We start from the raw sequence: 17,403 nt of genomic DNA on the forward strand, positions 1-17,403 counted from the left end.
AATCACTCTAAAACTCTGTTATCAATGTTTTTACATGTAAGAGATGTTTCCTAAGTTTTAGTTTCCATTTTTTCCTAGTGGCATTGGTAATAAATTCATGTCAACAATTACTCTGGAAAATATAAAATGCATAGTTTTGTTTAATCAGTATAGAACGTTTTCCACCTACAAATGTCTCCTACAGCTCATGGTATAAAGATGCAAGTGATGCACTTGCAAACAAAAGTCCATCCACGTTGTCCCCCATAAACAATCAAAATACAACTCTGTTCCACCCCACTGCTTGACACAGGGGAGTCAGCAAATGCTACTGTTCAATTAACATGGAAGAGCCTTTAAAAACAATAAAGTAATTAGACGAGTTCATGAGAGATAATTATGTCATGTAAAGATAAGCATTCCCGGAAGAGCTTCAACCTCTATTAGAAAAGAGCATTTTTTACATTTTTCCTTTCAAATTAATTTCACAGACATGCAAGGTGTGATGGGAAAATGGCACCATTCTCATCAGTGTTAAAAGCATATGATATGAATGAGGTCTCCAGCATGGCACTGGCTGCAATAAATTATCAACTGTGCGTTCTGTTTTCTGAAATGGGCTCAATTTATCATTTTATTGAAAAGGTTCCATTATGCTAATGTCTTATAAAATCACTTTCTGCTATTGCTAGAAGGTGAAGAGGGGATATCAATTTTTATATATAGAATTTGGAAGTATTGCAGCAGTGAATTGTCAAGGGTTAATAACCCTAACAAAAGATAAAATATACATAAACTTCCAAGGACTTTGTAATGACAAATTTTTGTAACCTTACTGGAAGCAGAATAGTTTTCTTAAGCTTAACTCTCCTTAAAGAAATGTTGACAGAATTAGCAATAGTTAATTTCTGGGCTGAAAACTCTCCCTCTTTTCTCCAATTAACCCTTGAATTGAAACTGGAGACTGTTTTTTCCAATGAAGATCAGAATAGAAAATACCATTACCATTCTTGTCAACTTGCTCAGATAACAAATATGAAAGATAATCAGACAGGGATACATGGGTGATTATTTGAAAAGGGGAATACTCCTCCTCTTAATAAAACATTCTCTAATAAGAACACTTTAATTCTTTTTAATCACCGTATACGAAACAGGAAAGTAGTAAAAGAAGAGAACTAATTTTGATAGGCAATATGTTTGATCTCTCATAATAGCAATTCTGTGGTTTTGTGGTTTGTATCCAAAAAACCTCATTTTTTGCTGTGCATCAAAAAAACAGAGTACTGTTTCAGAAACATTATCCTATTTTTAACAGGAAGAATTTTCCTTGGGGCATGCCTTCCCTACCTCTGAACAAACTCATAGACCATAATCCAAGTACAGCATCAAGAGGGATAATCTAATATATACTGACATTAACAAGCTGCTCAGGGAAGGAGTTGAGTCACCATTCCTGAGGTAATTAAAGTTCAGATGTGGCACTTAGGGACATAGTTTAGTGGTGGACTTGGTAGCGATGCGTTAACCTTTGGACCCAATGACCTTAAGGTCTCCTCCAACCTAAACAATTCCATAATTCTGCAATATATTTTAGCAGTCCAAAACAAGTGGACCTAGAGAACCACCATCTCATTGGACCATCAATAAAACCCTTCTGGATCTTACAGCTTCAACAAGGATCACAGTTCAACAACTTCTGTCATACAACATTTACCAAACTCTGTGGGAACTTAAATTTTTTGAAAAATTCTCATTCACTACCTAGGAAATATTTAGTGCTATTGCGTTAAAATTAAATCCAATGTCTCTTTACACTATGAAAATGTTATTGCCATACTCTTCTATTAATACACATAGATTTTTAGACCTGAGATGGACATACTTAAAAGATTAATATTTCTCAAAAACGTGTTCTAACACTGGGACAATCTAGTGAGGCACAATGTGTAAGGATTTTTCATCAAGTATGTGAGCAATGTGAGGACCAAAGGAACAAAGAGGTGTGTAGTTGCACACATCTTTGTCTCACGAGGCACTCACATGAGAAAAGCTTGTAAAACAAAACAAAACATTCATGAGACACTGCAAATGGATAGAACATCTCTCAGGTATGGAACATCCATGAAAAGTAGCTAACAAAACAAAAAACAATGGAAGCAGTGAAGAGCACAGAGGAGATTCAGGACAGGAACAAATAGTATAAAACTATCAAATAAGAAAGAAAAAAAAGGAGAGGAAGGAAGACAAGTGCTTTAGTTCCAGTTTCTCTTTTAAAAGAGCTCTCAGGCCCAATGAACTCAACTTCTGTGACCACAACACATCATTGCAATGGACGTGGCATCAGGTTATCACAGCAAATTTAAGATAACAGGTCTAACAGTAAAAGCCTAACAATTTAATGTATGTGATGAATGTACCATGATAGCAATTAACAATGTGCTGGATCTAACCACTAGAACAGAGACAGCTGCCAATGCAGGAATTTTGTAAAAATTTGTTTTGAACTTTAAAACAGAACCGTACATACATTAAATTTACAATGTGTAATGAAGAGAAATGCAGCCTTGCTTCCCAGAAATTATGTGTTAAAATCAGGACTAGTATATTATTTCTGAATTGGCATTTTATTCTGCATTTTTTAAAAAAGTAAATTAATACTTTCCCTTTTCTGGGTGTAGATTGATCCTCAAATCAGTATTGCATTTAATATTTAAAAGTTTGTAAAACAGCATATTATAAAAAATCTAAATCAAATACAGGCCAAATCACTATGTGCTGCCTAATGAATTTTCATTTAAATTAAAACTAGTTTAATCCTAATACAAAAATAAACTGTCAGGGCGCCAAATCCAAAAATAAATAGTAACCTAACTAGTTACTTGAATATGTCTACTGAAAGAATACATTGGTTGCATATTAAGTCATTTACTACTTTTTGTTGTACAGCAATATGAATCTTATTCAAATGGATGTCCGTGAAAGAGGACTATCATAAATAACCACCAGGAAATGCTGGTAATAATATTTCAAGAAATTAAAAAAATTAAGCATAAGCACTCTAATAATTTGTTTTTAGAACAAAATTTTGATAACCCTAGTAAAAAGGGCCTAATCACTAAATTTAAATTGCATGGAATACTGATTTTCCTTCTCCAAACTACTGATTTACAATACCATGGACTTAGGTATATTCAATTAATTAATGTTATAATTAAACAACGAATGATTTGCACACATGCCAAAGGCAAAAAAAGTCTTTATACTGATTAGTTTCCTTTGAAAAAACATGCAGTTAAGTGACACAAGAAATTTTAATAATCCTTTTTTATCTCTTTTAAGGGAATAGTAAATTGCTAGATATTTGGATTTGTAACAGAGAAAAGCAATATTAGGTCAGAGCTTCGTGTTTCTGAGTGACAATGAAAATGTTCTTTCCATGCTGGAAGCCATTTTGAATGGATGAGTGCTCAGGTTTCGATGAAATTCTCAAAAAGGGATAAGAAATAGCTGCAGTTTTTCTCAGCTCAGTACTGGGTAGTGGTACTCAGCCTAACATCACATGCAAATACAGAGGTAGATGTACATCACAACCCTGCCCAACCTGCATCTAATTTGAGATTATAAGGTCTATAAAACTGTGAAGTAATTTTACAATACTTCAGGAGTTTAGACTAATTTACTTCAAACAGATTTAACACAAAAAATTCTATTTCTTTTAGTAAAAGGAATATTCTATTCCTTTTTGAGTAAAAGAATTATCATAAAACATAATATCAATTACAAGGCATAGGAATTTTTGACACACAGTCATCAGAATACTATTCAAAAACTATTTGCATAATGTCAGCATTTTCCATGGTTAAATTGATATAGGTTTTTTTATTCATCAGTTCTTGCCTCAGAAGTATACACAGATCTGACCAGCCTCACCCCCAGTTGTGGCTTTCTCTTCTAAGTGTTTTTTACTGTCTCTTTCATGGAATCAGACTCTTACATGGAATGGGCACGAGTTCATCACTTTATGCATCACTGACAACACTGAGGTTTTGGTAATGACATTTTCATCTGCCTTAACTGATACTTGTATTATTTGGAAAGAGAAGAAGTTTTAACATAAATTAAGTTTTGGTAAAGCATTTCCTAACTAGATGGAAAATCATGAATCTCTCTCTTTGCTAGAATTGACACCTTGGCACACCTAAGTCAGTATATACCAGTACTTTATTAACTCTCCTGTGAACAGAAGAACATGGAAAGATAAGGAAACAGAAGTGCCTTGCATGCAAGCATTTGTAAAAGTCTACCTAAAGAATACCAGGATTTTTTTGGAACTTACCAGAAGAACATTTATTTAAAAGTTGAAAGTAAAAAAACCTAAATAATGTTGACCACATCTAATTGATTCAGACAAAATAATAAACCAGCTGATAATGGATTAACCTGGGAATGACATAAGTAACAACATTCATGTCAACTTAACAAAAACAAAATTTGTTAAACTATTTTTTTCACATTACAGATTTGCTTGATATCAGCTATACATTTATAAAAAGGGAAGGGAATAGGATTCTGCAGTTTGACTTCCTGCCTAGCGTCATCCATGCTACTTCTAGGCTGAAGTCCTATCTTCATGTTTCAGAAAAAAATGTTCTACATTTTTTAAAATGGACAAATATGGAGAACGTAAGCTAGGAAAACTTGCATTGGTGGTTGATCTCCTGGCAAGTTAAAATCCATCTGTGATGTTTGTATTTGCTGGCTTGCATTTTGTAGACAATGAGAGCTAAAATCCTAAAAGACAGCTGGTAAGATCTAACAGTCCCACATTACCAAATTTCCACTTCATAGATGTTAAAACAAATACAAACCAATAATGATGTGCACTTTTGTAGGATTCTCATGACTCTTCTCCTGAACCTTCTAACAGTTTAGACATCAAAACAGTGTGTTTTACTAGTTTCAGTTATGCAAGTGTTAAAAGCAGAGAAAAAAACATATTCTCTACTCCACTCTGTTTTCTGTTCATACTTCCAATTATTCCATTGGCTTTTTTGAATCTGAAATCATGATGGCATTCTCATATTCAGCAGATTAGTCATACAAACCCTTATCTTTCATAGATTCCTTGTTTTTCAGGTAGAAATCAGAGAATCACAGAATTGTTAAGGTTAGAAAAGACCTCTAAGGTCCTTGAGTCCAACCATTATCTCTTCATCTGATACATGTATCTACTCATCTATCATATGCAACCATTATGGAACATATTTTCATTCACTTACATTGTGTTTATTAAAGCACTTTGTTCCAGATATTGGACAGATGTAAATAAGGAGGGAGTGAGATAGGATGAAAATCCTGTGCTTAGATTTTTTTTCATGTCCACTAGAAATCATGCAATGCTTTCAGAACACAGAAACAACAACAAAAACCAACAAACAAAACACAAAAAACGCCAAGAACAACAACAAAAAACCAACTGAGAAGAAAAGGCATTTCTACTACTTTTATCTGCTAAAACAGGAAACCTGGAATTCTTTGATGAAGAGATTATTTGGATCCATTTCTGTATTTTTTTCAGCTTGTTAATGACTTTCAAACTTCTGAATTTCTCATAGAGAAAAATACACTGTAGTCTAAAAAACACAGTGCAAGCAAGATGCATCTGCAGAGCAGTGAGGAGTTTTACACACTGCAAGGCCATAAGCAGTTTTTTTTCAAGTGCAGCAGTTCATATTATCTAAGGATATTCCTTATATAATAGCAGTACAGCATAACAACAGTTACCTCTCTCCTGGTTTATCTGGTAAAATTTTACATTTTGGCCTCTAAGCATTCACATAAATACTTCAAAAATACTATTTTTGCAGTCAAATTCTGCAAAAGCTTCTGGGAGAAGCTCTTGTGATGTGAAAATTACCACAAACCTTATTCCTCAGAATTCAAAGGAGGGTAAATAAAACACAATCAGGGCAAGAGGATGGGGTCAGCATAACAAATAAAAATAACTCATGCTTCAGAGAGACTTAAAGTCTCAGTGTTTACTGCTGCAATTAAAAAAATAGCTGTGTAGCATGTCAGATTAAAGAATAATAATTTAATCAATTAATTAAATTTTTGCCTATAAATTGTATGATCATTTGTCATCTACCGACGGAATAAAAAAAATATTAAAAGATTAAATAAAGATTAAACTTCGTGCTTCTGTAGATCACCACAATCATTCATCTCCTAAGACAATAGGTTGGTAAGTATAATTTCAGCTATCACTGATGATACCTGCTTTCTTCAGCCACTCATTCCCACTAATATTAGTAATTCCATTTCATTTACGCCAAAGGAAATCCTTGCTACACAGTTGCATTCTACTGCAGAATCCGTGCTGCAAAACTGATCTTTGGAATAATACTTTTTTTTTTTTTTTTAAGTGACTATAAATTAACTCAACCTAAATCCATAAGGAAAAATATAGTTCCTCATTTTGAACAAAGGGGTGAAGCTGAACAGATCAAAGGACAAATTATAATAGTGAAAATCCGAACAAGGAAAGAAGTTAACAGGCCTTTAAAAAGTCCTTATTATTAACATCCTTCCACAAATAACTATCAGTCATTAGAGTGGCTCTTTTTTTTCTTCAATGATAAAAAGCCTTTGTAATTTAATCACATAAACTAGCCCATGTATTTGACCAATACATTTTGTCCTCATGCAATCTGCTACGAAACTATTTGCTGCAATAGAAGACACCTATCACTCTGTATTTGGCTTCACAGAATTTCTAGTCTGTGGAAAAACATGTCATACAGCACATTTTAAAAGTCCTTACACATGTATATATAAACTATTTCTTACACATGTATAAACTATTCTGTAAAGTCAACCACAGCTATTTACATATCATGCACATATCCCTTTACATATCATGTACAATAATGAAAAAAATAAGTATGTGGTAATGTTTAAAAGCTCACACTTCTGCCTTGCTTCTGAGAATAAACCCAGGCTGGAGCCCTCTCTCTAGTTTACCAAATTTAAATCAGCATGCTCCCCTCTTATCTCATTACTCATTCAGACTGGGAGACGAGGATCATTAAGCTGGGTACTAATTTGCTCCTAAACTGCATTCATTCATCATTAGTTGGCAGTGAGAGGTTGACCAAGTCAGTTGTGGAATAGTTCTGTGACCCTCCCATGGATTGTATATTTTCTGCATGAGCTACTTAATAAATTCTCTAGAAGTTATTTTAACAGTTTTAGTGGCCATTTTGTTAAGCAAGATGATTTCTGTGGCCAGGTAAGTCACAGAGGTATCTCTTTCATATTCACAGTTTATCTTCTCTACTCTGGATATGTATGTTTACATTATTTTCTGTACTGTGCAGAAAGGGTATTTCTGTACTCTTCTTTAAAAAAAGACATTTCTGATGGACTATTACTATAAATCACCACAGAATCTGGTATTGCACAGAATTATGTATCTTCATTGGGGAAACACAGTGTCAATAAGATCATTCTGCAGTAACTTGTGCCTCAGATTATTTTTCACAATGAAGATACTCTCAGTAATCACTTGGTGGATGAAGACCTACAGATGTCCATAGTATGAATCATCATCATCATCATGTGTCATGCTAGCAAAGCTTTAAAAATCTTTAATTAATTGCAAATATTTTTTTATAAAATGTATGGGTATGAAAGTATCACAACAGATTAGGAATTAAACACATTTGCTAGGCAGAAGCTGCCCAACATTCTAGTTAAGAAAACTTCTATAATGGAAATTTTACAGAGACTATATTTTGGCTTCTCAAAGACCTCTGGGGGTTTTGCCGTCTTATAATAATTTATAAAAATATGAGCATTATACAAGCTTGAGACAGGAGCAACACAAGGAATCACTAATTTTATCCACAAAGCAAAATTATTTTGCTAGAAGACCTATCAGATGCTTATCACCTTAATATTGTTGTATTTTTTGTTTAATAAATAAAATAAAATAAACCATACATTCTGGGGGCTTTTTCCCTGTGGTATGGAACTAGAAGTGTTCACCCTAAGAAAGAAAAAGACACATGTTTAGAAATTTATATTGAAATGTACTAAGTCAGTGAATTACCTGATTTTTCAGAGGGAAGTGAAACACTGTTTTTTCCAGGATCCAGAATAACTGCCAGCCCTGCAGAGACTGATGGGAGGATGCTGGTACTGAGATCTATGCGAGTTAAACTCTCAGGTTCTCTATTCAAGGCTTTCAGAACACCTCCAGCACAGTTATCTTCTGTCTTCTCTTTGTTCTGACTCTTCTGTGGACTCTGAACGATATGAACAATGCTCTGCTGGGCCAGGTCACAGTTCTGCCACAGAAAACCAAAATTGCAATAAATAATTAATTGTGACATAATGGACAAAACCCCTCTATCTCCAATTTGTTATTTGTTAAATGGTCTCCAAACAATTTTGCGGAGAATTTCAGTGTGCAGTAATGGAGTTTAAAGCAAAGTGACAAGTGTAAATTGCTGGAATTAGGATTACTTGCATTGCCAAAAGGGTCACAACACTTACAAGTGCTAAACATTTAACAAAGAAATAGTGGACCAGAGCCAACAGCTCTAAATAAGTCAGGTTTATTGGCACAAAGTAAAAAATCTCCAGAGGGGGCACTACTAAATCAAGCATTAAAAATATTCAACACTTAAGAGGCACTTGCACAGATAATGCTGAAACACACTCTTCACGTAGCAATTAAGGGTCAAACTTGATGATCACAGAGAGTTCAGGAACAAGCTACTCCAAAATATTTTTATAATCAGAAACAGGAAAGGTGATGCTACTGATGAAGAGTGATACTTGTTTCTTCTCTGTAATGCAATTCACAGTCTAAATCTGGTTTTAGATGTAGACTCAGTATGAGTCTCCCATGCTTTCCAAAAATGACATTTAATTGTTGACTTTAGATTTAGAGAAAGCCTGTGGAAGATCTCATGACTTTTGTGGTCTTTCAGATAAAACAAAAGAACTGCTAGCCATTTTAGCCCAAAATGAGACCATTTTATGGTCTCACATACACACATCTCACATTTCTCCTCCCTTTCTGTCCTCATCAGAGGTGATTCTCAGTCTTTCCAGATCTTGTGTCTTAGAAAACAGCAGAGTAAATAAGGATCTCATGAAAGGTTTATGCAGGATAAATCAGGATGTTTTTCACAACTTGTTCAGCATTTTCACAATACAGAATAAAATATTCTGTCAGAACTAGAAAATTACAAAGATTTTAGAAAGTCTTTCAAGAAAGACCTGTATTGGTCTTTCCACAACACACCTTGCAAGAAAAATTGTTCTTTATTGGGTGATACCTTCTGGAGACCCACACCTAATTCTCCAGTGTCATGAATGAACATAAACATCAGCCTACACAGAAAGTAGGTAATCTGTCAAAAAATTAATTTTCTAAATCTCTGCAGGATCTTTAGGTTGGCAATCTCTGCTTTGAAATGTCAAGACAGACTGTTGAATCTATTTGGGAGAATCAGAAAGAGCTCTGAAGCATTTATCTCTATATCTAGAAAATATTTAAAAACTGTAATTTGTGTATGCATTTAGTACATGAACTTTTAATTGCAAAATATTCCTTTACAGATATTTTAGTGCTCTTTACGCCCTCATTCTCCCACGCTCTCTTCTACCACTTCTATTCTGGTCTCTTTTCTATTGAGTGATTTTCCTTCGCTCTCTTACATTATTTTTTAATATTTCTCCCTCCTTACTTTCTTTCTTATGCAATTCAATTTAAAGGACAAAAATCTGGCTTTTGTTTTGTTTTAATTGAATTTTTAATAACACACTCTCTTCTTAGTGAAGCAGTAATCAGCCAGCTGAGATTTGTCAGAGCAAGGACACTGCAGTCTTAATATTCAATCAAAGCAATTACTAGATTTCAACCTTAGAACATTATGTTGACATTAAAGGTCTCTCTTTTTTTTTTTTTTTTTTTTTTTTTTTTTTTTTTTTTTTGTACAACTTGTTGCCCATAACATTTTAACGAGATTCCCTTAAATAGCTCAATAATTTCATTCATTAACACAATATTCAAAACATATCTGTCACTCTAAAACTTCTCCCACTAAGAATACTGCACAACATTAAAGGATTTAATAATCTAAAAGAAATTAATAATGAAATTAATAACTAGGCAAATGAGGAGCTCAAAAGTGATTTGCTCAGTTACAGAGAGAGTTTAAAAAGGGAAATAGGTATGTACATAAAACCTCACAACCTTGGAACCTCCTAATAAACTGCCAATCAGTCATACTCTGTTTTAATGATCACCTCTTCTGGCAGTTTCGCTTGCTTAAGCAGACCCTGTTTTGCCTTTCATTTTTTTCTCAATATTTACCGTCCTTCTCAGTTGGTTGTTTTCCTATTTTTTAAAGCTTGTGTCAGTTCCCGATTCAGCTCACTGCCTGATGCTGTGCTACAATCACACTGAGGGGATAGTGCATAGGAGAGAATAAAAGGGATGGAAAAACAAAACAAAATTCCCCCACAATTCTACCACAAACTTTTTCAACCATTCTTGTTTGATGTACATGTTTATATGCCTGTGTATATCAACTGATCTTTTAAATGTATAGGTCATTTTCAGGTTCTTTTTGCAAGCTGGAGGCTTTGTGGTTGGCTTAGAATCAATGGAAGGGCTGACAAAAAAGAACTCCATCTTACCTACTATTCTTTCTTCAACAATATCAAGTACACACTTCAGAAAAAGATGCAAAATTTGCACTTTAGGCAATTCTATAGATGCCTCAGCTGGTTAGAGCACGGTGCTGATAATGCCGAGGCATTCACTTCAGAGTTGGACTCAATGAGCCTTGGGGGTCCCTTCTTACTCAGAATATTCTGTGATTCTGTACATGACCATAACAATAGAGTTCTTTGGTATTTCCCTTAATAAAATTTTAAAGGACAGGTGAACATTCTGTATCTTAGCTTTCTCTCATCTATTTATCTAAAAGCTTGACAGATTGAACACCACTACTGATGATGACAATGTAGATAATAGTCTCAGGAAAACTTCATTAGCAGATCTCAGGATAAATTTCAAAAAGAGCAGGTAGGAGAAAGAAACAACATCCTTTGATTTTTAACCCTGTGTAGATTTCATATGGAAGTCACTGAGCAATAATAAACATGGAATACCAAAGCATCAGTTTTATAAAGTTTTTCTGAGTACATTAGAGTTTAATTTTGCTTGTGTTTAAAGGAGAAAAGTAATGCTCAACCTTTGTAAGAAAAGTGATAAAACAGTACAATAAGAAAATAAAAAATATTTGTGATCATATGTTAACAGTGGTGAGATCTGGATGGGAATATAACCAAGCATTTCCCAGAATATGGGTGATTAATGCTTTATAGCAAATTACATTTCATGGACAATAGATGGACTATGTGTGCAGCTTTTCCTTTGATAAAACAGGTAGAATTCTAACTATTTCTGTAAGAGTTCAGGTTATGCCTTAGGTTACTACTGTAAGATACAATTGTTTATGTCAATGTCACTTTTGTTTCCTTCATGTATTTGTTTTATGCCTCAGGAAACATTCTTTTGAATGTATCTATTATTAATGATTCTAGAGATATTTTCTTGTCTTATCTGTTGATTCAAATTAATGCCTGTGTGCCATATTCCAATGGGAAATACTGCAAGTATATAAAAAGTAGATAGTGAACTATCTTCTTTCATTAGAGCAAATGGAACTGAGAAGATCTAAAAATCATGAAAATCAGTAATAAGCACTGGTTTTTTAGAGAAAATCGGTTTTGGCCAACTTGGGAAAATGAATTCATAGCAGAGAAAATTAAAATTAAAACTTTTTTTTCATTCAAGACTTTTACTTGTTGTTGTTTTTTTTTAAAATTTTTCTCTGAATTCTCAAGTTGAATTTCGCAAAGCTGAATCAGCACATCCTGAATGAATAACACAATATCCTTTGGTGTTTAAGTTACTCTGAAATCCTCTTGTTAGGCTCTGGGGAGACCTCATTGCAGCCTTTCAGTACTTGAAGGAGACTTAGAAAAAAAAGAGAGAGACTTAGAAAAAAAAATATGTTTGATATATTTTGATAGTAATAGCAATACTGAAAGGAGTTTTCTCAATCTAACAAATGTAAAGCCCATTAGAGAAGTTGTATTTTCTGAAGTGCAAATGCTTTATTTTGAAATGTTTTATTTAAAGAAACATTAGAGCATTAAACAGTTTGAATCTGAGGCTTTGTATGTGAATATAAAAAAGCTTGTGGTGTTTTGTCTTGAAAAGGAATTTGATAAATTTGCATTTTCTGCTAACCATGAGTTGGGAGTTTTAAGTTGCTGAGGTATTTTCTTATTGCATATCAAACACAAAGAAATTCTTCACACTCCACTACCTATGATTCAGTTTGAAATTCCAAATTTTATGTTACCTGGAGATTCACACCTTTACCCATGAATCCCTGGGGCCTATTGTGGATACAATAACAGTGGAATAGTCTAATTTCTGTCTATTTAGATGAAGCAGATAATATACTGCCTGATGCCATTCCCTAAAAGAGTCACATAAGGCAAATGCTCAAGAAAAGGTATTTTCTAGGTATGATCAACTAAACCCAAAAAGCCGGCTTTCCAGTTTTGTTTTATTTTTTCCTTAAAAACAGCACAACAGGTCTCTTCAAACCAATAGGACCCCAAGTAAAAGTGCAGATGACACACTGATTTTATTGGGAAATATTTTTTCAAGGATAATGTCAAGAGACACTAAAGATGACCTTCTAAACAGACAAATAAGCATGTGAAGTTCCCAGAAGAGAGGAAAAAAAAAAAAAAAAAAAAAGCTCAGCAAGCCTTACTCAACTGTTGCTGTAACCCTTTCACAAGGACAAAGTCCAGGTCTCAAAAGCAGCAGAAACAGAAAGGAAATCAATTAGAAGAGGAACACTCTTTCATCCCCTGATCACAGTGAATGCAAAAAGGCAAGAAGAAGAAAGCAACACTGTGATATACACTTAATTATATAGGGAGCTAAAGCTGGTATATTAATGAATTTGAAAGTAGAGACTACCTAAAATAAAAGATATAGCAATAATATTCTGTTGAGCCATGTTGGTTTAAGAAATCGGAAGCAAGATTTGCAAGAAGACTTAACATCTTTTATTTGATCAGCTAATAGAGAAAGAAAAATCAGCTTCTGGGCTCAGAGAATCTTATGCAGGTCATGGCAAGGGGAAACCTGAAGGGAAAATTAAGCACTGTTAAAATAATGAAGCAAATCAGCACTCTGATCTGATCTCACCATCCATTTGTGTGAATACTGACTGCTCAGTGGCAGTGAATTAAATATTGCTCCACATGGGGCAAGGGAAAAAAGCCAGTGCACCTCCAGGCCTAAATTACATGGACCACTTAGCAGTTAAATTCCAGCAATCAAAAACTACTTGCTCTTTTATGATGCTATGGAATACATCTATATTTGATTTCAGTTCACCTCTTCAACATTTTCAGAGTTACATTCAGAATATTGTGGGTGCTAAGCAGCACCTAGGAATAGAAGGAAAAATGTATTATTGAAAGTATCACGCATTCAAATAAATGTGATGAAAAGGCAGAAAACCATTCACTTAACAGAAGAGTTAGCTCAGACACATTCAAATTTAGATTTGATTATTTTTTTAGCAGAGAGAACAGGTGATGGATGTTGAACAACAAGGAAATAAGTGCATGTTGTGGGATTTACAACAGTCCCTCCAGACAATGGTCCCTGTGTGTAGCAAAAAGCCTCGACTAGCATTAGAAAAATAAAATACCCTGACTTATAGGCAAAGACAATAGCTCATATATTAAAAAGATTCTTCTCTGAATGATACCCTTTAAAAAGAAGCAAAAAGACTTAGGATTTTATACTGACTAGTCCCTTAATAAGTTAATAATTTGGAAATGGAAATGTATTCAACTAAGTCAGAATTCCCCCTCTTCCTTCACTTACAAATCACTTTATGCTTCATTTCCATCTTTCTCACATTATAACACAAAAATGTAATGCTAATTTCTAGCTCAGTGGAGGGAATGCAGAGTTAATGCTCAGTTAGGAACGTTGCAGGTTATTACTTTTTGTACACAATCTAAGACTTTAGCAATGCTATATACATATTTCTAAATGGCATTACTAATAAAATGACACCATTAATATGATAACTTTTCTTGAATGTAGATCTTTTAGCACGAATTCCTGAAAGATATATTAACCCCTATAACAAATAAAAATGTTTTATTGGCAGCACATGAGACAGTTTGCAACATTAAAATACCTGCTTAGATTATTGTTATTCCCTTCAAAACTCTGCATAATGATCTGCAAAAGACACAGAAGGCAGCCAAACTTTTTGATATTATGTTTACAAAGCTATTAGTATCTCCACAGTGACATTAAGAACATATAATGCGATAAAAAATGGAAGAGAAAGAGTCAAATGAACACTAAATTCATATAAAACTTTTCTCAGTAAATGAACAACTTTTCCCTTCTTGCAATTGCATATATTGTGCACAAAGAACAACCTATAAACCTGCCATTTATTATAATGTCTATATAGAAAGCAACAGGACAACGAGAAGCTTATAATGCTACATTAAAAATGAATCCAGTTAAGTTCTCACGACCATTTGCTTTCCTCCTAAACACAGTTGAGTGCACCTCATTATTATTCCATCATCCACACTGAACTACCTGATAGAATTTATACTCTCTAAACATGTTATCTCCAGCTGTAAACATAAAAAAAGAAAGCTTGTTATTTACCAGGTATGGATTGCATTTTCCATTGCTCTAATTTCTTCTCAAGCCACACTGAAACAGAACAAGTAACAAGTGTATTCTGTAAAATGCTTGAATGAATTACATTTGGGCACATTTTGGTCTGGGTTAAATGGTAATAAAAGGTACTGTGCTCAGAAAAGGTCTCATAAGCAAGCGCTGTTCACAGTCTGCAGGGTGCAGCACGGCCTCAGGACTGCGGACTATATGTTATTTCACTTATATAAGTTCTATTTTTTATTTCCTTTTCCCCTTAAATTCTTCTTTGAGAACATTTATCTCAGCAAGGCAGACACTGCCAATCTGCTTACGCTTCTGTGTCTTCACCTAAGGCATACATTAAGTATTAGTGAGTATGTGAGGAACAGGTATAAAAGTGGCCTCACACTGACACCTATTAAGTGTCAGGACATTACTGAGACATAAATTCCATTTCAAAAATGGGAGAGTCACTCACTAGGCAGAACTCAGAAAATATTTTAAATACTTCAGTATTCTCTCATGCTGATGGGGCACTTTGGTGGCAGCTAGAGAGCTGCAGAAAGGAATTTGGAAAATTCCCTTCTCCAAAGATTCCTGAAAGAATTCCTATGTGTTCTAAATACTCCACTGTAGAAAGCAAAATTTTCCTGTGCATTTATTGTCTAGTGCATCAAAAGTTGAATAGCTATAAATATTTATTTCAATTACTTCAACTAGTCATTTCACAGATGCCTTTTTCATGGTTTATGGCCAGCACCTGGTATACATCCCAACCGAGGAACACTTTGGTTTTCTACTTGTCCCAGTTCATGCATCTATATATCAGTTTGATATGAGAACAGCTGTAAATAAAGCCTAGTGAGGGCTCTATATGGCCCTCCTTGGTAACTTCTTAACTTCCTAGTATAAACACGGACAAGAAAACAAATATTTTCCAGAGCTTTCCCTGATTTTACCTGAAGACTTGCTTTTAAACTAGCAGTTTCTGTGACAGGTGAAAATGGTCTTAGATTTGATTTTTTGGGCTATGCCTACCAAAATATCCCAGCAGGATAATGCTGGAAAATCTGTGCAGTGCAATATTGTGCAGCACAGCTACATATCCAACTGGACTTTAGACAATATAGTTGGGTATGTTACAAATGGCACAGTTTATAGATTCTTCCTGATTCCTAAAGGGGGATCAATGCCATGTCAGGAAACATTTTTACAATAAGTTATTCCATGTGCCCAGTACATATGGGCATAGTTTGTCACCTTATTTATTCCCATGCCTTATGAAATCAGGCCTAATTTTAAAAGGGAGAACATGTTGTGGTTTGACCTGGCAGGCAGCTAAACATGCCACAGCCACTCCCTCAATTCTCTGCACCCACCCTACCCCTCAGTGGTGTAGGGGTGGGGATTGGGAGAAAACGTAAAACTTGTGAGTTGAGATAGTTTACTAGGATGGGAAAGAAAGGGGAGAAACCTCAATAATAATAAATCAAGTGGCACACAACAAAAACTCACCCCCCAGCAATGGATGCAGCTCAGTTCCCGAGCAGCAGCCTTTGGCCAGCTTTCCCCCTTGTTTATGCACTGATGGCTCTAAGAGGCCATATAATGTGGGATATCCCTTTGGCCAGTTGGGGTAAGATTTTCTGGCTGTGTCTCCTCACAACTACTTCTGTCCCCGCAGCCTGCTCACTGCTGGGGACTTGACTCTGTGTAAACACTGCTTAGCAAGAACTAAAATGTCAGCATGTTAACAATGCTATTCTCATCCTAAATTCAAAACACAGCACTGTACCAGCTATTGGGAAGAAAATTAACTCTATCCTAGCCAAAATCATAATTACACACTAATACAAACAAGGTAAATGCTATGAAGATATAATAGAAATAGTTAAAATTTGATATTCAAATGAAAATATATATTTTTATATCTCTAAATAATCTGTTTGATTTTTTCAAAAAATGTCTAGCGTAAACAGAAAACATGAAAATAAATTAATCCAGACTGATTCTGCTAAATAACCAACAAATATATTAAACATAGCATTATAAAAGGGAGGTGAGAACACCTTGCTGAGTCACAGATGAAAGATATTTTTGAACATCAAACAAGAGAATTATGACCCATTAAAATTTTTTTAAAAAAAATAAATAATGCTTTAAGAGTGTATTTTTACCCATCCCTGGGAAAAAATGTTCAATTTTCCCCTGAGGCAATTAAATTCTAATACAGAAATCTTCAATGATATAGCATCAAGCTATGATAGAGAGGTTCAGCATTCAGATTTAGTTAGAAAAGCATAGATTATTAAAACAAACAGGTTTCTAAAAATTATTTTGAAGATTTCTGTATCATGGCATTCTCCTGCATACATTCAGTTTACAACATGTCATATGCTTTTCATAGGTATGTCACATATGTCCTTTGCTAAGGACTTTGCTAAACACACTTTGCTAAAAAGTCTGGAATATTAAGACCTTTCCATGTGGATAAGAAATTGTGTAATTTCGATTCAGATCAAGATACAGATTCTGAAAACACATGCAGGAAAAATGTCTATGAGCATTCATGGAGAAGGAAAAAGTGCTGTAAAATTGAGAAG

General features: G+C 34.3%; 1 protein-coding gene across 3 annotated transcripts in view; it reads right to left on the minus strand.

The window, feature by feature from the left end:
- Positions 1 to 17,403, minus strand: part of PRKN (parkin RBR E3 ubiquitin protein ligase) — a gene marked incomplete at its 5' end in the record, with an annotated part of 673,262 nt that overhangs the window by 452,348 nt on the left and 203,511 nt on the right. For all 3 annotated transcript variants that reach the window (XM_083857571.1, XM_083857570.1, XM_083857572.1), the window contains one exon: positions 8,096 to 8,333. In XM_083857571.1, the coding sequence (XP_083713697.1) occupies positions 8,096 to 8,333 (238 nt within the window). The remainder of the gene's footprint in view (positions 1 to 8,095; positions 8,334 to 17,403) is intronic.

The sequence above is a fragment of the Zosterops lateralis genome (genome assembly GCF_965231275.1).
Source record: "Zosterops lateralis genome assembly, chromosome: 3".
NCBI lineage: Eukaryota > Metazoa > Chordata > Aves > Passeriformes > Zosteropidae > Zosterops > Zosterops lateralis.